At 48.2% G+C, this 26,454-nt stretch overlaps 1 protein-coding gene across 2 annotated transcripts in view; it reads left to right on the top strand.

The window, feature by feature from the left end:
* LOC106740982 (histone demethylase UTY) overlaps positions 1 to 22,735 on the top strand; it is a 55,549-nt gene extending 32,814 nt beyond the window's left edge. For both annotated transcript variants that reach the window (XM_014612528.1, XM_014612529.1), the window contains 11 exons: positions 7,925 to 8,103; positions 9,180 to 9,308; positions 11,959 to 12,142; positions 13,331 to 13,546; positions 14,216 to 14,374; positions 14,975 to 15,152; positions 15,611 to 15,928; positions 16,408 to 16,849; positions 17,201 to 18,255; positions 18,405 to 18,998; positions 19,152 to 22,735. In XM_014612528.1, coding sequence (XP_014468014.1) covers positions 7,925 to 8,103; positions 9,180 to 9,308; positions 11,959 to 12,142; positions 13,331 to 13,546; positions 14,216 to 14,374; positions 14,975 to 15,152; positions 15,611 to 15,928; positions 16,408 to 16,849; positions 17,201 to 18,255; positions 18,405 to 18,998; positions 19,152 to 19,379 — 3,682 coding nt within the window. In that variant the 3' untranslated portion in view covers positions 19,380 to 22,735. The remainder of the gene's footprint in view (positions 1 to 7,924; positions 8,104 to 9,179; positions 9,309 to 11,958; positions 12,143 to 13,330; positions 13,547 to 14,215; positions 14,375 to 14,974; positions 15,153 to 15,610; positions 15,929 to 16,407; positions 16,850 to 17,200; positions 18,256 to 18,404; positions 18,999 to 19,151) is intronic.
* The last annotated feature ends 3,719 nt before the right edge of the window (positions 22,736 to 26,454 follow it).

The raw sequence follows: 26,454 nt of genomic DNA, 5'->3' as shown, positions 1-26,454 counted from the left end.
GGGGGGGGGGGGGGAACCAGCAATTTGCAACCGCACGACAATGCGCTATTGCGAGAGAAAGAGAGACAGAGAAGACGGAGAGCCGCGCCGGACTCTCTCGCGATTCTCCCCTCTACTACGACCGCGAAACTATGCGACGTGCAGCGTCTAAAGGATAAAGAAAGTCGGGTCTGTCCTTATCATGAGTTTCTTTATCAGGTTAACCGGACTTTATCTCCCTGTTAATGTTTAAGATGGAAATCGATCGCGCCGGCCTTCCTTCTTCTCGTTATCGCGCTTATCGGTTTATTGGTTTTCGCTGATATCGTTCGCCTCGGGAATTTACTATTGTCCTTGTAAATCTTTGAAAAGGGCAGATACGGGATATCTTTATTATATCTTGGGAGATATATCTTGGGAGAAAGACGGGACATTTCTCCAAGATAATCGTTAGTTAAACATTCGGGAAGAGAAGAGGAGATTGCGAGGAAAAATGGGATGAATTTGAAGATTACAAGCGTGAGAGAGAGAGAGAGAGAGAGAGAGAGAGAGAAGATGAAATTGATGATTCGTTCGTTTTGAAGAGTTTAATACGGCCGAGATGCGAGAAGACCACCTCCTCTCTTTCTGGAAAGATCGGAGCCACGTAGCCCGATGAGAACAAAGAAAACCGACAAAGGAGAACATCGCGCTTCGCTTAATCGGAAAGCCGACACTACCGGCGGTGCTGATTCATTGCAAAACAGCCGATCGCACGCCGCAGTAAAATGGCGAGCAGCAGCCTCTCGTTGTTGTGTGCGCGCGAAGGTCGACTGTCGCAACTGTCGGTTGCAGTTCGAAAACGCATCGTGACCGGCGTTGTCGAGTGTGTCCGACGAGAACGGAAAGATACGACGAGCGTCGCGCAGCTGGATCCTCGAAGGTGCAGGTGCATCCTCGAAGGCGACGTGTGTTGTACGCTCGCACGTGCTCTCCCGCTTTACGGTGACATCGAACGCGCACTAAGGCGGCGTCTTGCACGTATGCGGTGTGCGTCCGAGAATAGTGCGGAAAAAAACACCGGTCGTTCGTTCGTCCATTTGTTTGTTCGATCGATCGTTCCCCGGAAAGGCACCCGGCGCGCTCCGTGCGTCTGGTGTCCCATTTTCGGCGGAAAAATTCCGCGTCGCGAATCATCACCGCGATAAATCATTGACTTACGTTATCGCTCACCATCGTTGAACATTTAAATATTTTTTTAAATAGAACATCACACATATTAAAAAAAAATCAAATATCGGATTATTATACATTATATTTATACGTTAGACTTTTTAACGTGAAATTGGAGAAATTCGCGCTTTTTCCACGCGCAACTCTTACGTAACAAAGACGCAGAAACGTGGGTAGTTTCGCGATCGATCCGACACGTTAGAAGAGAGTGCGCAGCTCCAACGACGATCTAACTGCACGCGCTCGTCCGCGCCGCGTGCGAGATGCGGCCGCGGTAGTTGTGGTAGAGAGTGCCGCGTCGTCGTGCGTGGGAGTGAGTCCGCATCGAGAGCGCGATGTGGGTCACTAGGAAATTGTTAGTCGTCTGTCGTTCCGACAGCCTTCCTGTCAGCCGGCTGGCCGCTGCGTGGGCGCTGTAATCCCTCGGCGGGACGTCCGTCCAGGACTCGGCAAGGATATACGCCAGGATATGATAGCACCGTCGTGCGTGTTTTAATGCACGTTCGTGCTTCTCACCCTCGGCTTTTGTTTCTCTCCTCTCCTTGGCGAGAGAAGAGGACGTGCAATTAAGATTTTCACTCGCTGTGAATCCGCGAATCGAGAGCGGTAGTTATCACAGCGAAACGGGATAGACGTTCGTCTCACGTCAGATTTCGACGTAATTCTGCGAGATGTGGATATGTCGAATGTGCACTCGGCATTTACGAGGGCAACGGAATATCCTCGACGGGGAAGACGACGTCCGTCTTGATTTCCCTCGTCATTCCCCCGACCGCTAAATTCGATTCGACCGGACGCTGCTTTTGCCACAGAAATTAAACGGAGATCATTCGATCGCGTTTCCGGGCCAGTCTGCATGATTCATGCGCGTGTCATCTTCGGGCTTAACCGAGGATTGGCGAAAATCGAGGAAAAAATTTCTCACCGGGACGAAAGAGAGCAGGAGAGAAAGGGGGAGGGGTATATTTCTCTGAATTATATCGGGCGCACGTCATTCACCGGCGATTTATGCTTCGCGGGCTACGCGGGAAAGAAGTCAAAGGATCTTTTGTCTAGCGGGCTCGCGACCGGCCGCGTGCACAATGGGTCGCGTGGGTGTCGAAACTTGTCTCGCATCGCACAAAGCACGCGCGATGCACCACGATGGTGGGAGAATCGTACTATTGCATTGCGTAAGAGAGAGTCGTGCATCGTGGAGGACGACACGCCGCCGCGACGGCGGCTCGTCGTTTCGCGCGGGCATAACGCAACACGGCGCGAAACGGATCCGTCGAATCTGCATATGGAAAACTGTTCGCGAACAGCTAGGTGTCCCACATTTGCGGCGCTCCATGTGTACACTGTCGATTCTTGGCGCGTTAAATGGATGGATTCATTCCCGCCCGTTTCAGCCTCCGAGCGCGAAACACTTATTTCACCCGTCACACCTTCTCTCGCTCTCTCTCTTTCTCTCTCTCTTTCTCTCTCCTCGCGGTTTAATATAGATAATCTTCGCTTCGTTTTGAGCGAGATTTCACTTCGAGAAATTTAGAGAGCTCATAACATATTTCTCTCTTGCTACTTTATCATATTGTATATTGTACGGTATATTATTTTTGTGTCGCGATGTGAAATGCATGCTACGATATAAATATTTTCCAGTTGATCTCTCTTTCTCTCTGGCAGATCTTGTATACAACGCCGCAGCCGGGAATCGATGTCGGGCGCAGTTGATGAGTCGGAAAACGTGATAGCGTGTACCGTAATAATTTCAGAAATTTGCGGGACCAAATCTCTCTCGCCGAGTTGCACTCGCGCGGATGCCCCGTGTCGGTTGCAGCGTGCGTGCGTGCGTGACGCGTGTGCAGGTCAATGGAGGTGCGTGCGCACGCCAGCGATCAAGATAACGAAATTGTAATAAGGAAGTCATTAAGAACGGTTATCTTCGACGAGATTCCTCCCGTGGGCGAGGAATTCGTTCGGTAGCCGCGCGTTCAATAAAATTTCCGCGAACAGTTATATATTTTTTTTGAGAATTATAATGACCGAGGCCGACTCTTTGTACAAAAGAGCGAGAACTTGTACGATATTCTCGGAACTATCGTGTCTCCTCGGTTGTAACGGAAGATGCACAAACTGAGAGTTGTATTCGTGGGTCTTTGATCGTGATAATGACTCGTCGGGAGGCTGATTTTTTTTTTTTTCAGATTGGCTACAGTTACGCTATTTTCTGCCGCGTGACAGAACGTTTAAGGAGATTCCATTTAAGAAAGGCAATTTAATAATGTTTACTTAACCTTCCGTTAGTCGCAATATTTTGCACCCATAAATGGCCGCAATGTGTCTCACAAATACACTAATTTTCTAATTATTTTCCCCTACTTCTTGAAATTTTATTTTCATTAGCACTCGGTTAATAGATTAAACACTGAAATGCATAAAATACAGAATAGAAATAGAAGAACAAAAAGAACAAGCAAAAACATTGACAAGAACGAGTTGGCCTTTGAAGCCGCATAGCAACGATGCGTTGAATCTGGAACGTATCTGTTGAGTACACTTGTGACACTAACGGAGGTTGAAATTCTCTCTCCCTCCCCTTCCGTAATTAGCATTTCTGTCGGAGCAAATTAGATCGATGGAAACGTCGATCGTTCATCACATTTCACTCGAACTACCTGTTTTCTCAACACCATCACCCTCGAATCGTCTTTACGATGCGTTCTCGACTCGGCGAAATCCGAGAGGGGTGAGTCACGAATGAGTTTCCGTTTGCTACTCGTCGTCGTTTGTCGCTCATCCGGCGGAAATCGCCGGCAAAACGGCCGTTAACGGGTCATACTTGCGTGCGATTAATTTATGAGGTGCTAAACGGTGCTCGGCTTCAGGCTCGAAGGGTGCATTAAAATGCACCCTTTGCGCCTACGTGCACCACCGCGACGCGAGGTGACGCGACGACGGCGGTGGTGGCGTCTCTCGTGCCGCGCGCGCGAGCTCAGGAAATTCGAAGTGTTGTTCGCCGCCGCGATAATGAGAAGGTCTCGGTGATCGTCCTTAACGATACCGCGCCCCGCACGTCACGCGCCCTAACGACTCCATTTACACCCCTTTTATCGACGGCCGCGGCCGCATTCCGCGCGGAATCGCGCGTGTTTGTAGGGCATGCGCTCCTTCTCTCTCTCTCTCTCTTTTTCCTCCCACGCAAAATCGCAATCTGCACTTTGTCGTGCCGAGGTTTTCCTATATTCCCCACGTCTCGTCGCGCTTTATGAAATGCATTGTCGGCGATTTTCGGCTGATTTCCGAGGAAAACGAGATACGCACGTTTCGCAACTCGCGGTCTCTCGAAATCGGTTTCAAAGGAACGGATCTCCCAATCAGTTTCAAGTCATTTACGTGGCACAATAATTTCTGCATCATCGTGGTCCATGATTTGTCCCTTTTTAATTAAATCTTGATCAAGTCAAACGTTGAAACAAAATACGGAAACGCGCGCATACTTCTGTGTGGAAATTACACATTCGTGTTTAGCACTTACCGCCGTTCTGTACGCCGGACTATAATAAGAGTGATTTTTTGTTTAATTAGAGCGAAAAATCCGACAATTATATTCAATCGTTACACAGTCATCTCCTCCTTTGCTCTCTTTCTTTTTCTCTATTCGACGCTCGCGTAGTCGATTATAGCACGCGCTCGTTTCTTGCGAAACGAGCGAGTCACTGACATTTCTCTTTCTGCTATACGCCCGGCGCGCGCGTTGCGGAGTAGTGACTCATTGCCGAAGACAACGAACCCCGAAAGGAAACGCGAGTGAATGAAGCGATGAATGGACTTCTTATGAATGAATTTACTACCGTTCTCTCTTCTCTCTCTCTCTCTCCCTCTCTCTCTCATCTCGCGTGGATGACGACTGTACTACAGCGACCACGAAGACGCAGGCGACGTCTGTGGCCGTTTTTTCCCTCCGTTTTTACTGCTCTTTCTCGTTAAATCGCCGCTTATCCCTCGATGCGTCACGAAGTATCGCGGCACGAAACCAATCTCTGTCGATCTACCCTCGAAAGTGCCTTAAAAAGAAGAATCGATCGACGATATTTTTAAGTCACGTGGAGACTCGCGTCCTGCAGCGTGTCAATAACATCTATGAAATATTTCCACCCAGTCGCTGTTGACGCGAAAATTTCTGCAAAACACCGGTGCAATTAATGAGTGAAATTATATAAGCGCGCGTTCTAGTTTGCGATGTTTTGATATTCGGTGCGTGGAAGAAGATTACACGCAGCAGTACGCGCGTGCACGTACGTGCGTGGCCGCACGCGCTTTCGGGGATTAATTTTTGTCCATGCACCTCCAAAGATCGCGCTCCGGATCGAAATGCTGGCACGCGTATTCCGACGGAAATACGGCTCGTATTTGGTGAAAGGCGCGGCTCGCGTGGCTTTTGTCGAGAGGCAACGGTAAACGGCGTTACACTACGGAGATAATCGTAAGGCGCGGGCGGGCGGGCGAGCGCTCGCTCGCTACGAGCTACGAGTTACGTCGCTGGTTTCGTAACCGCGCTCGGGATAGGAAAAGTGTGCCGTAACCCGCTGAAAAGTGTGTCGCGTACACAAGCGCGCGGTATATATATATAATATATATATATATATATAACAGACACACCGTGGCGGTCGTTCGTTCGCTCGCTCGCTCGCTCGCCTGCCTGTTTGTACGTCGTTCGTTCCGTGTAAACGGGAACGAAAGTGACGTCTTCGACGACGATGCTCTCACCTCGTCTGATTGCGTCGCATAACGTCGCGACGCGTCGGTTGCGCGTCGGGCTCGACGCTCAACTGACATTGGCTCGTGTCCAACGGTGACGGACGCTCTGAATAAAATACCGATCGAAAGGCACATCCTGCATGTGTGTGTATGCGACGTGCGTTTCCCTGCAACAACCACATTTTTCTACCCGCGCGTCCTTCCTGTCTCCCCGAGCAAAATCAAGTAAATACTGCGTTTTCCCTTTAAAAGCGGCTCCCGCGTCTCGCGTTTCGTTTATATCCTTGCATGTCTTTTGACGCGTGATTTGATCAGGATTTTTTTTTTTTTTAAGGTAAACTTTAGCATTTATACACATCTAAACCGAAAGATTTGTTGAGATTAATTAGCAAAGTTGTTTTCCGCGTTGCGACAAGTTAACTTACTGGTTGCTACTTTATTAGCATAGACATCGTCTAACGTTCGGCTGTTGTGCTTTTCATTCTGCTAATCTTATCTACACGTAGAATTTTAGCGTCTATGCGTGGGGATACTTAGAAGCATATGTAACGGGTTTTAAGGTAGCCTGTCGTGCTTAATCCGACGTTACATTCGTTACATCGGTAACCTGTGCATATCTCATCAATCTCCCTCGTTAGCTCGTCTCTGAAGGAGGCAACGTGTACGCTCGGAGCATTTTTCTTCGACGTTACGACAGGTATTAATAACGGAAGATGTTTCTCATAGAAAAAACGCGTACACATGAGATGAAGCGCGACTGGATATCAGCGTCATCCGTTGATAAGTTATAAATATCGGCGCCCGAATCCGAATTTCTTTCGGTTCAAGCTCTCTCTCTCTCTCTCGCTTTCGAATTTTCACCCTTTTGTGCAACGCACACGTTGCAGCATGTTTCCCTCGCGCGGTATTATTCGCTTCCGGCTTTCCATCCGATCGATCGGCCCGTATCGATCGCATCGCGCTCAGCAACGCGGCTCGACGCTGCGATATGTCATTTGCAACGATTGTTGTTGTTACGCGCATCGCCGCCGTACGCCTTTCATGCGACGGTGCCGCATGTCGCGTGACAGGGCTACACTAACCACTTCCGGCGTGCACCTTTTCGCATCGCGTGCACACGAAGGAGCGCAAGTAAGGTTACGAGAACGCGGCGAGGCAACGCGAAGCAATAGCCGCGGTTTCGTCGCCGTCCCGACGATGTGCCGGGGCGCAGCGATGTAACGTTACGTGGCGAAAAACTGACCGCCGATAAGGATTTTATCCATCCGCGTGTTCGCGCGGGACCGCCCGAACGTGAAGCAACGTGTACGGGACACTTGTCGCCTTATCAGCGCGACATCCTAATAGCAGGTTAATGACGGATTAACGAGATTCTCGAACTAATACCGAAATCGATTTTCCGTTAGGCCGGCCAACGGTTGGCCGCCGGGGATTTATATCGCGGCTTATCGCGGCTCTACCGTTTTCAACATTACACAACGCCGGCGCCGCTCTTTTGTCGGCGAGCCTGGAATTAAAATTCTATTAGAGCCGGCTTCGAGTTAATTGAGGAGCACACGATGACGTGATTTATTTGTTAGTCCGACGGTTGAGGCTCGGAAGGAGAAATACTTGCTTCGTCTTCTTCTTTAATCGTTCGCAGCATGGCGACCTGACACGTTTTCCGCTCGTCGTCAGGGCAAATCGATGCCGGATTCATCGCACTACTCTGCCCGTTAAAATTAAGGTCGAGAACGCTGCACAATTGTAATACACCCAATAATATTCGTGATCCGATAATAACGTTAGGTAATTACAATTCCAGTTAATAACAGGATTATGTAATTATAACAACAGAGGCAATAAACAGTTCTGGCGTGTATCGACGCGCATATTTATCCCCGGCGTTGTCGCTCAAATCCGGTCGTTTCAACCGAGACTTGAGCTTCCCAATTCGAAATGATCCGCGTTGAAGAGAAAGAAACAAAAGTAACTGGTGTCGCGTGTGTTTCAGGGCCGTGAAAGCGTTTCAGCAGGTGCTATGGGTGGAACCAGGATTCCCACGGGCCTGCGAGGTTCACCTACGGCTCGGCTTGATGCTGAAGGTCCACGCTGACTTCGACGCCGCCTTGAAGCACCTGACCCTCGCCCTGATCGACGCCACAACACCTGCTTCCTTTTCCAAGCTCGAAAGTAAGCAAGCTCGCCTTCACTTCGTACAGCTGGATGCAAAGTATAGCCTTTGTGCAGCCCGCGAAACCCCAAGGAAACGTAGGCGTATTACTGCAACGCGGTATCCCGCATTATCGGGCGCGTGGAATAAATTCGTAGCGGGATTCGCCGTATCGTCTGGCGTATCGTCTTTCCCGCGGATGAATCACGCGAATGACGATGACACCGCTGATTCATGACTCTAAATTGTCGGCCTGAAATGATTATTCGTAGCTGCTCTCACCCCGAGTCATTCCTCATTGTAGTACCTGGAATCTCGCGCGCGCGGAAATAAAATTCCCCGGCGCGGAGAAGTGGTGCGCTTTTAAATAGCGAGCGTCGCGTCGCGCGCGCGCCAGTCTCGCGCACGTGCTCATCGCGCCTCGATGGCTCGATAATTGGAATCAACTTTATAAACGCCTGCACCCCTCTCTCGCGCCACGCCGATAAATTCGTTCGTCGGCTCGACCGAACGTGTACCGGGGCTACCGCGAGAGAAAGAGAAGTAAATATTTTCAGGAATTCATTTCGAGAGATATTTATCTGTTAAAAGAGTCGGACGATGCGCAACGATACGCGTTAAATAATCGCACGAACTTTCCTACCGTTGTTGTGTATTTTCTGCTAAATGCAACAAAATGAATTCCCGACGCTGTTTTTCTTTCCTTTCTGTATTCGCTATTTCTGTAAAGCCCGTATCCACAGAGGTTGCTTTTCATATATTTGTATAGTATTTCATAATAAATTTATTCACGGCTTGCTCGACTAAATGTACAGTCTTCATGAGAAATAGATAAATACCAGGGAAAATTGCGTTTCGTTTCAAATATCTCGAAAAAAAAAACACGGAACCAAGTGGCTTGAGAGCCCTTTTAAAAACGTTGTCGAACGAATTTTCGAGACATATCGCATCGTTAAACGCTTTCAAATATAAGCGCAGTTGCGAAAGCGTTTATTCTTCCTCGGTTTTCGAAGATCTGTGCAAAGAAGTCATCACGATTGATATTTCCTCCCCCCGTTACCGGTGATTGTGTCACGGAGATCGTTTCTGTTCGCAGTCAAATTCCACATCGCACACTTGCATGAGGTTCAGGGCAAGTATCGTTTGGCCAAGGAGCACTACGAGGCCTTGCTGAAGGAGAAGGCTCTGCCGTTGCATTTGAAGGCCGACATTTGCCGTCAACTGGGTAAGTCCCCGAGTCTTGGAATGTTTCATCTTCGTTTATGTATCGCTAATCGCAACCCCGCCAGCGATCTTGTCGGATGGTTAAATTCATCAGATTAATAGGTAAATTCATTCCGTTCCGATCGAAAACCCCCTCAGGGGACGTGATGAGGAAAATCGCGAGACGCTTCTCACTTTTAGAGAGAGAGAAGCTTCGAGTCACACAGGAAAGAGCAACAGCGGGAGTGGAAAATTTTATTATATGCGCGAGGGTATGACGTGCCATCGCGAGCGAACGATCCGTCGACTTTTGCGACTTCCGCTTTTGCGTAAGCGGAAAAAAAAGAACACGCAGACGTCACCCCCGGGCGCGGTTGCTCGACGGAAAAAGAGTGAGATTTTTCCCTCGGATCGTCGCGCCTTCAGCTTCTCCCTGCCCCTCTCTCTTTCGGATTCGGCTTAAGGTACTCGGGCCGGGTGCACACCAAGTAGCAGACACGTGTATTGATTTATTCCGGGTTAGGGTGGACCGGAGATGAGACGGAGAGAGAGTGAGAGAAAGAGAGAGACCGAATGATGTGGGTACCGGGGTAGGGAGGGGGGAGTGAATGAGCGATGGACAGAGAGGGAGAGAGACCGGCCGTGTGAATGGGGTGGAGAGAGAAAGAGAGAGAGAGAGAGAACGACATTGTGGGAACTATCCTTAGCTGTTTCTCTCGCACCTGCTCTTCTATTTCTCCCTTATTCTCTTCCTCGTTCTCCTCCCTCTTTCTCCGTCCCGAAGTACATAGACTATGGTGGATTATCGCGGGGCGCAGCGGGAATACGCGCGTTCAGTTCCCCCCCTCCTCTCTTCCTTTTTCACCACGGGTGTCAGAGAGAACGCGGCTGAACTTTTCAGCGCCTCCGGGGAACGTGATATTTCCCCTTCGTTCTCCGAGTTGAATCTCTGCGCGCGCGAAGATTCGCGCGAGAGACACAATACGCGATTTGACACTTGTAATTTGTGTTTTGTACTTCAATATACTTATCCGCGCGTATATATGCAATTCGTGAGAAAACTTTGCAGAAAAGAAAGAGGTAGAAAGAGAGGTTCACAGGACCGACCGTCCTGTGCATCCCTGCGAGTAATCCTGTCGATAATCGCGCGCGTGTGTGTGCGCGTGTTTCGTTGGTAACGGGTCGTTTCGGGGAAAGTTTCGCGCCTTGCCCGGAGGGTGCATTTAACGAAACTGCGTTTCGTCCCGAGACGGTGGCGTATCGGTGGCTTGCCTCGCGAATGCTGCACCGCTCGCTTGTGCTACACGGTGCCACGAAAACGGTACAGGACTTCCTTACAACCTGTTTACGGCTCCTCGCGTGTTGGTACCTCGATTCGCGACCGGTCCTACGAAGAAAAGGAGCCTCGCTTCTCTCCCCCACTCTCTTTCTCTCTCTCTCTCTCTCTCTCTCTTCGGGAACTTTATCGCCACCTTCTCCCGCCTACCATTTTTTTTATATCTTTTCAAAGAAAAACGGCGAAGGATGTTCTCGACGCGCCGCATCATCTACTGAATAATGAACGGTGAAGACCGAGTAAAACGTCGATCAACGGCGCCACCCCTCGTTGATCGCTGAACATGCAATTAACACGCGCGCGAAATTTCGTGATGAAGCAACGCGGGAGAGACCAACGTGACACGCGATACACGAAAGATTTTTTTTTATACATTAGATTATGGCACTCACACAAGAGAGTATTTCAAATCATAAAATAATATTATTATTTTATAGCATCACACACACACACACACACACACACACAAATGTTGTTTCGCGTGCCTAAGTGTGTTACGACAGTTGTTCAGATTTTTCAATTTTAAATCAACGCGCGTTACTTCGCGAATGTTACGAATATCGATTATTATTGCATCGTTAATTTTATCGTTCAACTGACAGTTAATAATTAAATAATAATTAATATTCGAGCGCAAATTAACCGACGGCGGTGAATTAATTAAACAGACCGAACACCCTCTCCTTCATGTCGAAACGCCACGTGTGCTCGCTTGTTCACGCTTCAACGTCGCAATTGACGCTTTCTTGCGACGCCTCGCTTTTCCCACGACGATTAAATCATGGGGCTATCAACAGGTAAAGAAAGACGCGTTGCGAAATTACGAAAGTGAGCGATCGTGAATTTGCATTTCTGTTATCCTTCGCGCACGACAGTATAATTGAAATCAACCCTCGTGTATCACATACATTTCATATTAAAATCACAATATTATACGTTGACATGAGAGACGACTTTGTTAAAAATATTCCGCAGCTCGAGTCGAGTGTCAGAAAATAAAAAAATCTTCAAGATGCCGGATTTTAATTTTGATTTTAATTCCCGATGTCGTTCGTATCACATATAATACACTACTGTCGAAACGACCTCGCGAAATAGTCTATCGCTCGCTACGCCTATGTTTAAAGGGGGGTTGTAATTCGAGACAGCCCCCGAAGAAGGGAGCAGCAGCCCGACTAGAAAAGAGAGAGAGAGAGAGAGAGAGAGAAAGAGAGAAAGAAAGAGAATATGTGAGCGCCTACCCTAGGCCTATACCTGCAAAGATCAGTTCGATGTTGGTCTAGCATCGAGGTAGTTGCACTTGGAAGGGAACAATCGTGTGTGTCCGTTGTTGCAGGATGGATGTACCATGTGGTTGACTGCACAGTATTGGGCATAACGAGACAGCAGAAGCAAACCTTAGCTATCTTCTGCTTGCAAAAATCCATCGATGCTGAGCCGAAGAGTGGACAGAGTCTGTATCTGTTAGGACGTTGTCTGGCGGCGTCCGGGAAAATTCACGATGCATTCGTCGCGTACAGGTAATGCGAATCGTGATATTTCTTGTCGTCTACTTACGTATCAAATGGACGTTGAGTCATCTCGAGTCAGAGTCTCTGAGCGACAGCGTTATTAAATCCTCCGACTAGTGATTCCATCGCTTAAGAGTGACACGTGTCGCGGACCCTTTGACGTTTTCCACAATTGTTAAATCAAGAGTGATATATTCCTGCGCCATAAAAAGACGCCGTGATACCTCATCACAAGAGAGGTAATAGTTTTCAAGAGTGATTGGTAATATTCTTTTAACTTCACCACAAATAAGATATCGTTCCTACTGGTTGTTGACGAAATACTATTAACTTATCGGTAATCTTTTTTAATTATCTGACGATTAGACAAGACGTTTTTCTCGAAATACTAAGGAGATGTACGTGGGCTTGTTTAGAGTGAACCATCCAGAAGCGTGAGGACCCGTCATTAAACCCGAAACGGCCGTAAAACGAATTTAAGAAAAACATTTCTGTAAGGGTCGAAAGGTCTATGAGAGTGAAACGTTTGATCTTCACGCTGCAGGCGAGCGACATTGAATGTCAGTTTAGTTCGCACATAAACAACCGCGTGCAGCTCTATTTTGGCGCTTTTAGTTTTGTGGTTCAGTTTGAGGTGATTGTTGAGAGTGCATTCAACGGTCTCTTTTCACGTGTCCAATTGTTAACAACGGTAGCGTATCGTTCTCGGGCTGGCTGTGGCACTGTTACACGAGAGAGAAAAGCATTTTCCGCGCATTTTCACGGCGCCCCTGTTTTTATATATACTTGTCGCGCGTTTCAACGGTGAATATCTGCTCCGTGACACGGTCCGCTGAGACTAATCGGATAGTTCACGCATGAAAACGTGAAACACGCAGACACGTTGATCTTTTGGACGGTTTTCGTGGAAACTCAAAATTGGACGTTGACAAAAAGACGGGAAAGGTTGAAAGTGTAAAAAAAAAAGAAAAAACAAACAAAGAAATGGTGTCTCGTCAAGGATTCCGGTGTCTACGGACGAGCGAGGGAAGTTTCAGTTTGACGAAAATTCTCCGCGTTGCGTCACCCTTGTGACTTTCAATCGGGTTGAATTTTTCGATGCGATTTGAAAACCTAATCGTCCGACTGATTCGCGTTTAAAATAAAAGAAAATTGTTAGAACGGTGAGACTGAAAGTTGGATTTGCGCGTTCGATAGAAATTCCGTCGAGAAGTCGGAAGGGAACGCCGATACATGGTGCAGCATAGGGGTCCTTTATCAGCAGCAGAACCAGCCGATGGACGCGTTGCAGGCCTACATATGCGCGGTTCAATTAGACAAATCACACTCGGCCGCTTGGACTAATCTCGGCATATTGTACGAGAGCGTTAGTCAACCAAAAGACGCTCTGGCCTGTTACGTCAACGCATCCAGGTAAATTGCATGTTGCGCGAGGCTGCGGCCGCAGCCCCGAGTTTACAGCAGAGCGGCGGGTCGCGCGCGCAACACGAACGGAATTACCATGTATAATGAAACGTCATTACAATCCCGTTGCCCCCGAGCCGTCGATGGCCAATGGCCGTCCTCCTGCATCCGATACGTTAAATAAATTATCGCTCGCGGTCGGTGGATGCAATCGTTCGCCATAATTGCTGAAACGATTCAGAAGTGAAGCCGCAAAGATAGAAGCATCGATGGAGAGTGCGCGTGTCAAGATAAACGGTGAAAATCAAACAAATAACACAATCATCGAATCATCGCCTGTACTTTCATCGATTGCACCGTCCGCGCGTGCGTACCATTTATTTTTACCCTCACTCTCTCATTAATCCGACCAGTGGTGCCTCTCTGATTATCGGTGTTATCGCCCGTTCCATGTTTCATGATATGTCTGTCACTTTTATGCTCCATAGTAATCACCATAAATAAGTCGCCGTGATCTCAAATCGCGTGAGAGCGATCGGCTGACGATGATGTTATTCGTAAGTTGAGGACCAGGTTTACGTTTGACGATTGACCTCTCAAAAGCTCACCTGGTCAGTCGCATTCTCGGACTTCTGACGAGAGCTCTCTCTTTTTTTTTTTTTCTGTTTTCCCGCGCAGGGGTAACAGCAACGCAGCGAATTGCACGGGTCCATTGGCGGGCCTGGGTGGCGTCAAGTCCGGCGGCAACACTCCGATGAACCCGTCCCTCCAACAGCGCATCAACTTTCTGCAGAATCACCTAAGTCAAGGACCACCAATGCCTTCCGTCGCTACCAAGTGAGTGTGCTGCGCCGTGTCGTCGAATTATGCGTGTTTTGTTACGCGGTCTTTTGTCAATCCACTCGTTCTCCCGTGAAAAGCTATTCTTCGGCGAGGCGCTTCTTTTGTAACGCGGGATGTAATATCAAATCGTCGTGCTGCACAAGTAGCGAAGGACGTTGTTTGTTCGAAGAAGCACGGAGGGAAGCACAGAAAACGCGGAGATAAAGATTTTTCCTCGTTTGCCTTCATTCGTTGCAGCCTTCGGAGTTTTCAGCGCGACGCGATCGTTGCTTCCCGTTACGACTATTTTATCGAAGGCCTGAAAGCGTGGAAATCGGGTGTCGAGGAAACGCGTAAAATTACAAGATTGGGACCGGTGACTTTCCTTCGGTAAAATATTTTATCCGATACGAAAAACGGAACGTCTCATAAATGGCCACGTTAGCAGGCAGAGGCGGGCAAGCGGGACGGTACGTGCGGTAGAAGAAAGTTTATACACACACGATTTCTTCCGCACAAGCGTGACCTCCTTGTCACTTCACGCGTCCGACGCTCGATTCAATGTTAAGACGAGCCTGCGTCGCTAACAATAATATCGCGTGTGTTATCGAGCAGGAGGCGGCAATTGCCGTCGATCGAAGAGGCCTGGAATTTGCCGATCAGCGCGGAGATGTCCAGTCGGCAACAGCAGCAACAGCAAGCACCGGGCGGGCCTTCCTACAAGTACGGCACTGCACCTTCTGGACCGCCGCCACCCTACCCTCAGGCCCAGGCCCAAGCTAAGCGATTCAAGGTACGTTCGAGAGACACACGTCGCTGCAGAAGGCACACCACGTTCGAACCACGTGTACTGGTAACTGTTGGTCGCGCGAACCGAAGCTGAATGAGAATTACGGGACAATTCTCGATGATAGAATTACACAACACAATGCCCGGCATCGTTGGAACTGCTGATTATTTTTTTCCCCTCCCCATCGAGTCGCATTTCCCATTCCGCTTAGAAACGAAAGAGAACAGAGACGACCGTTAACACGTTAATCGTCGCGATTCGAACGAGTAAACACGAAAGGTCACACACTCTTCCTCGCTCGTGTGTACCCACGGCGTGGTGATTCGGTGATCGATCTGTCGATAACACACCGACCTTTTGTCACGGGTCCCGTGTGCGGAATAGAGAACAGCACGGCCGTCGACTTTGAATCTCCTCCACGAGACGTTATTCTTAAGCTAACTCGAACTTTTCCGACGCAGCCGGGCGAGGAAGCGATATCTGCGAGCGCGCCGCAGCGGCCACCGCCGTTTTACATGTCGCAGCAGCAGCTCCAGACGCTTCACCTCCTGCAGCAAAATCACGGCAATCTGACGTCGCAGCAGCAGATGCTGCTGGCCCAGCTGCAGCATCAGTACCGGGCGATGCAGCAGCATCAGCAGCAGATCAGACTGCAGCAGCAGCAGGCGGCGCAACGAGGCCTCAGGCCCGGTCAGCCCGGTTATCCCGCCGGTTACGGCCATCCTCAGATCACCGGCCAGGCCGGCGTTATTAAGAACTACGGGATACCGCAGCAACCGGTACACGACGTTTATATCTCTCACGAGACATCGCGATGAGCAATGATTCCAGCTACGTTCACCGCGGGGCTGAACGTGTCCCGATGTTTACATCAAACTGTAGAGGATCGGTTGCCTCGTCAGTCGGCGTCCTACGATTATCCCCGAACGTATTGGGGATAATTGATGGTCGCGGGACTTTAAGCAGGGCCTCTCTACGGATCTTTAATATCGAGGATCCCGTGCAAGGATTTATTTGCTCTTTCGAAACCCTAAACGCGCTAATATCTCTCTCTCTCTCTCTCTTTCTCGGATGTCGAGCGAATGTTTACGATCGGCTAATCGTCGAGTCTGTTATTATTTTGTGGTGACAGCAGCAGAGGAGTATAAATTTTCATATTTTGACTTCTGATCAGTGCCTGGTGCATCGTTTGTGATGCAGCCTCGATCTTGTTCTGGAAGTGAGATGCATTCGCGTCAAGTTCACTTGGGTTTTACAGTTGCAGCAAGGAGGCACGGTCGCGCTTCAAACCGGCTTCTCCGACTCCAACGTCGGCTACAGCGCGGCAGCAACCGGCAACACGCAGACACCAGGTATGCCTTACAAATCCGCGTCGGATCCGAATTATCCTCAACCGCAGCCTCAACGGCAGCAAATCGGCGGCGGCGGCGGCGGCTCGCAGTACGGCCAGTATCAGCCAAATCAGTACGCCGCTCAGGGCTACACGCAGATCTCGTCGACGACGAGCAGTTATCCGGAGGGGTCAGCGGCGAATAAAGACCTGGGCGTCACAGATCAGGAGCTGCAAGCGCTGCTCTCGCAGAAAGACATCGCTACGTCTCTGGCGGAGGACCTGCTCAAGCACTTCGGCTCGGAGGACCTGGACGTGAAGGAGGAGCCGCCAGCCAACATTATGAACAACAATGGCGCTCTCAGTTCCGGTATTTAACGTTTTAACGAAGAAATTATTAACTAACACGCTCAATGCCATGGTGATCGCCGGTGACTATGTAAAAAATGCATGTAAAAAAAATAATCGCATTTGCAAAATGGACTGTACGGCCAATGAAAAGAGCTAGTGAGACGAGATAAGAGGACGTATGTACGTTGAATTATATTTATTACCGGAAAGGTTTTTTTTAGGGGAAATTGATCGTCAGTTAAACGTCTGTACGGTCAGCGGGAATCAGCACGGCAGAGCGCAACTCCTTACTTTATGCTACTTTCTTGTAAGAAAGATTTCTCGAGATCACACCGTTACGTTCTCGCGACGATTTTTTCCCCCTCGAAAGGTCCGTTCTCGCCGTCGAATCTTGAGGATAACGCGGACAAGGCGAAGGAGGCGGTGAAGCTGGAGAAACCTGAGGAGGCCCAGCCGTCGTCGAAGACGGCCGAGGCGTACGAGACGAACGACGTGAAGCCGCCGGCGCTTTCGGCGTCGTCGGCGCCACCGACGGAGACGGTAAAGTGCGAGCAGACGACGACGAGCAAGAACGGCGAATCGGCTCCGAAAACGGAGCCGGTGCTGAAGCTCGAGAGCCTGTGCGAGTCGCAGCCGGAACTGGAGCTGAGCATCGACATGGACGCGAAGACGGTCGTGGAGGCGTGCCGCGGCCAGGGGGTGAACGGTGTGCCGAACTGCTCGATATTGAGCGACCGTTCGCCGCCACCGGCCCCGCCGGAGCCGCCGAGTCAACGGTTGACGAGAGAGCAGCTGTTACCGCCCACGCCTAGCGTTTACCTGGAGAACAAGAAGTGCGCGTTCAGCCCGCAGCTGCAGGAGTTCTGCCTGAAACATCCGATCGCTGTTGTCCGTGGACTTGCCGCCGCGCTCAAGTTGGACCTGGGTCTGTTCTCAACCAAGACGCTGGTGGAGGCGAATCCAGACCACGGGATCGAAGTGCGCACGCAAATGCAGCAACCTAGCGACGAGAACTGGGATCAGCAGTTCACGAAGAAGGTGTGGAACTGCATCAGCCATCGCAGCCACACCACGATCGCCAAGTACGCGCAGTATCAGGCGAATAGTTTTCAAGAGAGCCTGAAGGAGGAGCGCGAAAAGTCGCAGGGTGTGCACACGTCAAACCTGTCCGATTCCGACTCGAAGGACAGCACCGGCCAGATCACGAAGCGCAAGAAGAACGTCGTCGGTCTGGCCGGCAGGCAGGGCTCGAAGATGCTGCGCTTCGGCACGAACGTTGACCTGTCGGACGACAGGAAGTGGAAACCGCAGTTGCAGGAGCTGATGAAACTTCCCGCCTTTGCCAGGGTTATATCAGCCGGCAATATGCTCAGTCATGTGGGTCACGTGATCTTAGGAATGAATACTGTACAGTTATACATGAAGGTAATTGAATTCTCATCGTTTTCTGTGTAACAATACTTCTCGATCGTTGAAAACTTTCCCTCGGAGATCGAAAGTCGGCCAAAATTGGTTTCACTCCGAGGCGCGTTCCAAATGTCGTTTCACAGGCGTGATCTAATTGCCTCGCTCAGGTACCCGGCAGCAGGACACCTGGCCACCAGGAGAACAACAATTTTTGCTCCATCAACATCAATATCGGGCCGGGCGATTGCGAATGGTTCGCCGTACCTGACGCCTATTGGGGCGTCATATGCTCGTTATGCGAGCGCAACGGCATCAATTACCTGCACGGCAGCTGGTGGCCGTCCCTGGAGGATCTGTACGAGGAGAATATTCCGTTGTACAGGTTCGTGCAACGACCGGGTGATTTGGTTTGGGTGAACGCAGGCTGCGTGCACTGGGTGCAAGCGGTCGGCTGGTGCAACAATATCGCATGGAACGTCGGCCCTCTCACAGCCAGGCAGTATCAGCTCGCCATCGAGCGCTACGAGTGGAACAAGCTGCAGTCGTTCAAGTCCATCGTGCCGATGGTACATCTGTCGTGGAATCTTGCCCGCAACATCAAGGTGTCGGATCCGCGTCTGTTCGAGCTGATCAAGAATTGCCTGTTGAGAACTATGCGACAATGCTGTCTTATACTGGACTTTGTGAAGAGCAAGGGTGTGGAGGTGCGTTTCCACGGCCGAGCCAAGAACGAGGCTTCTCATTATTGCGGACAGTGTGAGGTACGGCCGCCGATTCGATCGTTCGTTTTGCTCTCTCGCTATTCACACAGCGATCTGCAAACAATGTATCGCTTTGTATCTATTGTGTCGTATTATACAGTTTCACGTTACGTGTCTAGTGAAACGGGAATGTTTGCTTCTCTTTTTTCGCAGATCGAAGTGTTCAACATTTTGTTTATCCGGGAACAGGAAAAACGGCACGTTGTTCATTGCATGGACTGTGCGAGGAAACAGTCTCCGTCCTTGGAGGGATTCGTATGTCTGGAGGAATATCGTTTGCGAGAACTTATGGACGTCTATGACGGTTTCACTCTGCACGCGTCGCCGACGACCTCCACTTCGACGGCGTTGTCCACGCAGACCAACGCGCAGTCCTCCTGAGGTTACATGCAGCACAGATATTTGGACTTTCTGGGCACGCTGTCGCAGTGACGGCCCGGACAGTGCGAATTCTGTGTTTCGGTCGACGAGATACGACAAGACACTTCTTCTTACGATAAGCATTATCCATGTACCTGAGAGCTACTCTAAACGAGCCGGGGCCGACCCGGCGGCTCCTGTGGGCGTCAGGTGACACCACGGTAATACCGGTCGAGTGAACTCGAAGCGATTTCACGATCGTTGGGGGAAACGTCGACCGAGTTTCGTGGCGACTGTCGCGGCAGCCTCGAGTCGAGTTCCGGCGCGAAGAGAAGGGAGGGACCCCTCGCGTTCGAGAAGCAATTCCGAGGACGTGGCTCGCGCGAACCACAAGTTAGTTAGCGCCGTTTGTACAAAATGAAAAATCTCGTTAGCTCGCTACTTGTAGAGATCGTCGTGTAGTGGTCGCCGTGGATTTTCCTCCTCCCCGCCTTGTAAATACGCAACGGTGACCACGACATTTGTATCGGTATAGCTCTCGGGTATTGGTGAGTAAGAATCGAGGGAAGACTGTCCGCGAGAAGGACGCGCGTGAAACGAAGAAAATTGTAGAATGTGAAAGGAAGAAGAAAAAGGAGACAACACGAGAGAGGCTCGCGACATCGTCGTGCGACGGTTTCCGCGTTCGCGCATTCGACTAATCGGTTACCGCCCGTGTCTGACCGGGTTCTTCGTTATCGTCGTGATCTTGAATTAATCATTTGTGATTCGGTAGCATAGAACACACACTTTACGACAAACGCGTCGCGATATTTATTTTATTGAAATCATCTTTTTTTCTCTCTTTGTTTTTTGTTTTATCTACGCGATTAGTTCCATAACGTGAGGAAGTACAAGACTACGTGTGCGAAGAGGATGACGCAGTAACGCGATTCACTGCCACTTGCGAAGAAGACACCGAAAGTGAGAGAGCGAGTATGAGAGAGAGAGAGAGAGAGAGAGAGAGAGAGAGAGAGAGAGAGAGAGAGAGAGAGAGAAAAGAAGAGGGTTTGTTCGCTCTGTATACGTGTGTGAGAATCGCGCCGACGAACAATCGTTGATTAATCATTAGGGATACACGCGCTGGCGACTGCCGAGACGCGGAACTGCTCAAACTATTTGTACATTTTTGTATACAAGTCGGCGTCGAGATTAAGGGAGAAGAGAGAGGAAATTAACGAGGGATGCCGTTGGATCATTGAACGATTTTTACTGCCAGTCGTACGTTATCTCTCGTCCTCGACGAGACGCGTTTATAATCTCTTAATCGCATATATAGTGCGAAAATCGAGCGCGTTGAAATTTAATCATTGTTATTTTTACGAGAATCGAATCCTCGATTCTCCCTATCGAGAGGCTCTTCTTTTGCGTGCGGAATTTTTTTATCCCGCGACGACGCACCCGGGACGAAGAGTTGACATGAGAAGAAGCGTGTGTTGTCAATCGTGTCTCACATGCAACGAGATCTCTCCGAAATCGCGTCAAATTTATACATCAATTTATCGATTATATTAAATACAGTTTTAAAAACAAATACTCTTCCAAATTTTGCCGCGCTGTTCAACAGCGACTTTTTTCCGCGTGCGTGAGGAAAAAACGACAATTCGCGATCCGTGTCAGCGATCCTCGTGGGATCCGGCTGAGAAAACGCTCGCAGGGCGATGACACGAAAGAGAGCAAGGTGAAAAAGGAAAGAGTTAGAGAAATAGAGAGAGAAAGAGAAAGAAAGAGAGAGAGACAGAGGAGAAGAGAATGAGAGAGCTTCTGATCAGGTAACCGTACTTTAAGTGAACAAACGTACCTTCACTCAGTCTCGTCAATTGACTTCGGCGCTCTTCAGCCGAAGGACACAACGTGCCAGAGCGATTACAATACCGCCACCTTGTATATTAACGTAACGGGGGGACTCGGGTATCGAGAGTGAGACTCGTCCGCCGTGATTGAATCGCGTATCGACACGTGCAGAGCGAGCGAGTGGTCGGTAAAACAAAATCGGGAGAATTAGCGCGGATATTCCCTTTAGATTTGAAAGCGAAGGAACACGCGCAATTTGGACGATTCTAATGTGCGCATTCTCAACATTCCGACAATTAAGGTAATTGCATGATTCAGAAGATAGGATCGTTTTATCTAGTGTCGACAATTAACGTAAGCCGAACGGGAATAGCTTTGCACCGAAAACCGAAGCGTTTGACGGAGAGATGTATTCAGGTGATTTTTTATGACGAAATTTGCGCACTAATAACTGTGACAGGGTGACTCATTGACCGTTCCCTTCTTTCTCTCTGAGAGAGATCACGCCGTCCGACTTTTATATTTTTACGTCCGAAAAGTGATGACGACCCCGCTTGTTACTCGGAAACTACTACTGCCCTTTTGACACTTTTAGGAAAGCTCGAAACGCTTTTACGCTAAACCCCGTAGCGACGAACATTCCAAATTCGTCGGGGAAATTAACTGGTTTCACATCCACGCGCGAGAGAATCGCCGTACACTCTGCACGCGTCGTTACACCGATAGTCCGGATCGGCTGATTCTCCGTTCGCTTCTCCGTAGTAATATCATATCCGCGATATATCTTTGATATACTGTTCAAAAGGGGACAGAGGGAATCTATTTAGCTAAACTCATACAGTGTCGCGACTCTCGTCACTCGAAATCGGTCGATCCGGACCTTCTCTCTCGTTTCGACCGACGGATCGCTTTTCATTCTCGACTCTTCTCATCTTCTCCCGCCCCTCCCACGAGGGAGACAATTATTTTCGCAAGGGCGAGACGCGGGGGAGGGGCACAAAGTAGTTAACTCTTCGCGTTACGCGAAGGAGAGAAACGGGAGATCACATCGGCGAGAGAGAAGAGATAGAGGCGATGTGTATTTTTGAATATCCTAGAAGCGCTAGTTTCAGCATTACGCGAGTAGTTTCGACGAATTAAGCAAACGAGCGATTAAGAAAGGGAAAAACTAAAAAAGAAAAAAAGGCAAGAAAAGAAGAAGGAAAAACGAGCCACGTTTTTCCTTTGTTATTTTCTACCAGGAGGGAACCGCCGTAATTTCGCTGAGTTCGGATTTCGATACCGCGCAGACACGCGTCAGTGACGTGACGGAAAGCAAATTACACCGACGGAAGAACGATTGTATTCAGAGCTATTATTCAAAGGCTGATCTTCGATCTGATCTTGATACTCTTTCGATATAAACTGTGAAACCGACATCATTTCATTCAAGAGCAGCCTTCACAAAGATCAAGTTAACGCACAATGTGATTGCATCGAGATGTCTCGATATTTTTGATGTTATTATTATAGTAACATTGTAAATAAAAACATCTGAATCTGAATTGAAACTATTTTCGAGCGGGCTAACACACGTGAGAGAAAAAAGGAGGGAAGGATTTCCACTTTCCCGAGCGATATTTTTGCATGTCTGCGTACGTCGGAAATTGAACTCGCTGAAATTACACCGGTCTCCATCCTCGTTTTCTAAAAGCGTACAGAAACTGCGACGATTACCACACATACACACACCACACACATACACGCATACAGACATACGTACACGCGATATTTCCGTGTAGCGGTGTAGATGGAGAAGGGAAAAGGGAATAGATACGACGACGACAGAATCCACGACAGGCACCACGTCAGGAGAATGAAAGAGGTGGACAAACGTTCTTACGTTTCTCTCGTATTTTAAATGAAGAAAGAAAAGAATCACACATGCACGCTATATGATCTCAACGATTGCACGATGCCGGCAGAGGAAAGTGTCTGTATTCTGCCGGCGTTCTGAACTGACTCGACATCTTCGATTGTAACGCTAAAAAACGTTCGTAAATTATATATATATATATATATATATATATATATATATATGTATGTATATATACATACTATAAATATATAAATATCCGAATATATAAATAAATATATATAGGCGTTAAATATATATATATATATATGTATATATATACTTATTTATATACATATATATATATATATATATATGTATGTATGTATGTATGTATGTATGTATGTATATTTAATGTAACAGCGTTAAGAATTAGGTGAATTCACAGAAGGCTCGCGAGCTTCTTCGTAGCCGAAGAAACTAGACGGGTCGTTCGCGTCCCGCGATCGCGTGCGCGTTTGTTCGATATTGTCGCGAGTCCATCGGAGTCGAATGACATCTCGAAGGACTCCCGCGTACAGTCCGCGATTTTCGTCGTTTCGACTGGATAAGGAGACACACAAGGCGATCGTTAATCCTCCATGGACCAATATGATTTTCGAGATAGCAATCGACAAAGTGAGATTTATCCCTAAAGCGAATCGGGCATTTCTTCCCGGGAGTGATCTCTCCGTGGAGGATTAAGTAAGAGGAAGAAGACGAAGAAGAAGAAGATGAGAGAACGGAGGAGAGAATTGGGGAGAAAAATGCATATTTTCGCTATAAACTACTACTAATTTAAGTTGTACACGCTATAACCGAGTTATAGAACCGAACAGACGCGAGAACTTATTTTTGGTCCGTGGCAAACGGATGGAATAATATAGCGAGGTAATATTTTTCTCACTCCAGCTGTATACGTGTCTGCATCGTGGCGGGAAACGGACCGGCCTACGCTCTTCGGTATTCTCTCCGATCAGAGGGTGAATTTTCGCGTTGAATTAATTCAATCGAACTCAATCGTGAATTCACCAGCTCCTTTAACACTTTGACTGTCACTGACCCTGAACTCGAGCGCGGCTCGAATGCTGCGGCCGCCACACGCATATAAAGTACACAGATTCAGACATTTTTTTCTCGAAACAAGTCGTACCGATGTAGGAATTGTTACATCCAGTTTTACCACTACGTGTTCACTGCCTGATCTCCTATCTGATGTTAATACTCCCCTCCGGTATGTAAATATAACGGAAACGGTGAATCCGATACCCTTTCGTACTAGAGCATCTACAAACAGAGACAAACTTAACGCATAATGATTATGTTCATTCGAATGCGGATGCGACGTGGCAATGTCAAGGTGCTAATCGGCAGAGTGCATCACACGACACGCTGGGCGTGCATGTTTCTACCGCACCTTTGAGGTTTTCGTGTTCCGAAAACCTCCGGAAGGAACGCGCACCCGTTCTCCTCCGAGTTGCAGACGTCGTATCTCGTGTAGACGCGCGAAGGGAAATTTGTATAAAGGAGCGTAAGGAGCGTAGCGTTATTAATTAATAGCGAGCCGGTTTAGTTAGCAGTCAGTATATTACATATGTGTATAGCTTTCAAAGATGGCAAGACGCGTTGTAAGCTGTATTTCTCAACAACGTGAAAACGTTCACTGCCAAATTGTGATAAGCGGATATCCCACCTCTTTACCAGGAGCGTTTTCTTGACTTCTGATCGCATTGACCAATCGTTCCCGCCTCCTCGCAATTTCTCTCCCACCGGCCCTCGCCTTTCCCCGTCCCTCTCGTCTTTACCGTATCCCCCCTCTCGTAATGATAAATAGTTACCGCGCATTCAACAATCCGATCATAGTCATCTATTTTCCTTAAAAAAAAAAAAAAGCTTAGACTAATTTAGAGTCACGAGAGAGAGAGAGAGAGAGTAGTCTCGACCAATGCAGCTAGAAACGAAGGAAACCGCTCCCGCTATTTTAAGCGCCGTATCACGGCAATTTTAAACGACCGACAGACAGACAGATAGATCGAAGCGATATTTTTAAACAGGGCACGTTTTACTGTCGAGGAAAGCGAGAGAGAATGAGAGAATGGGAGAATGAGAGAATGAGAGGAAAAAGAAGCGCGAAAGAGGCGAGACCAGAGATAAAGAAGACACATCCGGGGTCGGCTCTTTAGCGCTCTTTTTTATTGCGTGTGTTTTACGTGTACAGTGCCTTTGTATCTTAAAGAGACAAGTCCTTTCGTCCCTCGGACCGTCGACTCGCGTACGAGCGAAACTTTCGCACACCTGACGTGAAAAGGTGTCTCTGTTAATCCGTTAACAGGCCGCAATTGCATTTTCACGAATCTCAAAGTTGTGCATCGCGTGCATTCTGATCGGTTTCGAGTTTTATTCATAATTTATTTCAAAGACCGACGAATTATGGAAATTAAAATTTAAACTTAATTGGAGGACCGTTAATTCCCGATTAATTTAACGTTCGAACAGTAGATGATTATAGGCAATTTTAGTAGAGGAATTATTTATATCTTATGTTTTCTTTTTTGTCAATTTATCGTCTATTTTAAATTATCTTTCGTCCCCGAAAAATTAGAACGTTGGCCATTAATGGGTTAAGAAGAAGGATGATATTTTTTTCCTGGTAGCGTCGTCCAAAATGACATTCGATTCGGTGACAATTCGTCTCAACTTGATGAAACTTACGTGGAAAAGGAAGAAGAACACCAAGCAAAATTTACATAGTCGAGGTCTTTTCTCCTTTTCTGAAGGAACAAGGCGTGATCGTTCCTGTTTTTCGGAGGGTGCAAGATTTTTGCTGAATACCGGTGTGTGATAATCGAGTAATAACAATTAATTAACGAATTAATTAGGAAAAAAAGAAAAGAAGAGAGAGAGAGAGGAAAATGCGTGTAATCCGAGGGATAAGGCGCGCGGTCCTTCCTACGTGTCGTGACATTCTTCTAACTAGGTTCGTATTGTAATGAATTATCTAATGATTAATGTAAAATTAGATTATTATTACGAGTATGTTGTAAAAGTGTACAGTCGCAGTCGAAGAGTGGCGGCTCAGCTGGATCGCGGCGGGCCGTCCTGTAGCTAGCCTTATTATTATCATTATTGCCATTATTATCATGGATTATTATTACGATTATAAATATTGATTATAAATATTGTGTTTACCATAATAATGTAATATACGGTTACACGGAGCCAGACGTGTGTGTTGCGTTGTATGTGTTGCATTTCCACTCGTCGATCACCATAATAATAATAATTATTATTATAATAACATTGGTAGCAATAATAATGGTTCCCTTTATTATTGCAGCGAAACGTCCCGCGATACGAGAGCGAACAATCCGACGCGTTGTATAGCGACGA

This window comes from Dinoponera quadriceps, unplaced genomic scaffold, assembly GCF_001313825.1.
Source record: "Dinoponera quadriceps isolate SergipeBrazil2010 unplaced genomic scaffold, ASM131382v1 scaffold397, whole genome shotgun sequence".
Classification (NCBI taxonomy): Eukaryota; Metazoa; Arthropoda; class Insecta; order Hymenoptera; family Formicidae; genus Dinoponera; species Dinoponera quadriceps.
Note: the sequence above shows the minus strand (reverse complement) of the source record. Positions and strands in the feature narration are given on the sequence as shown.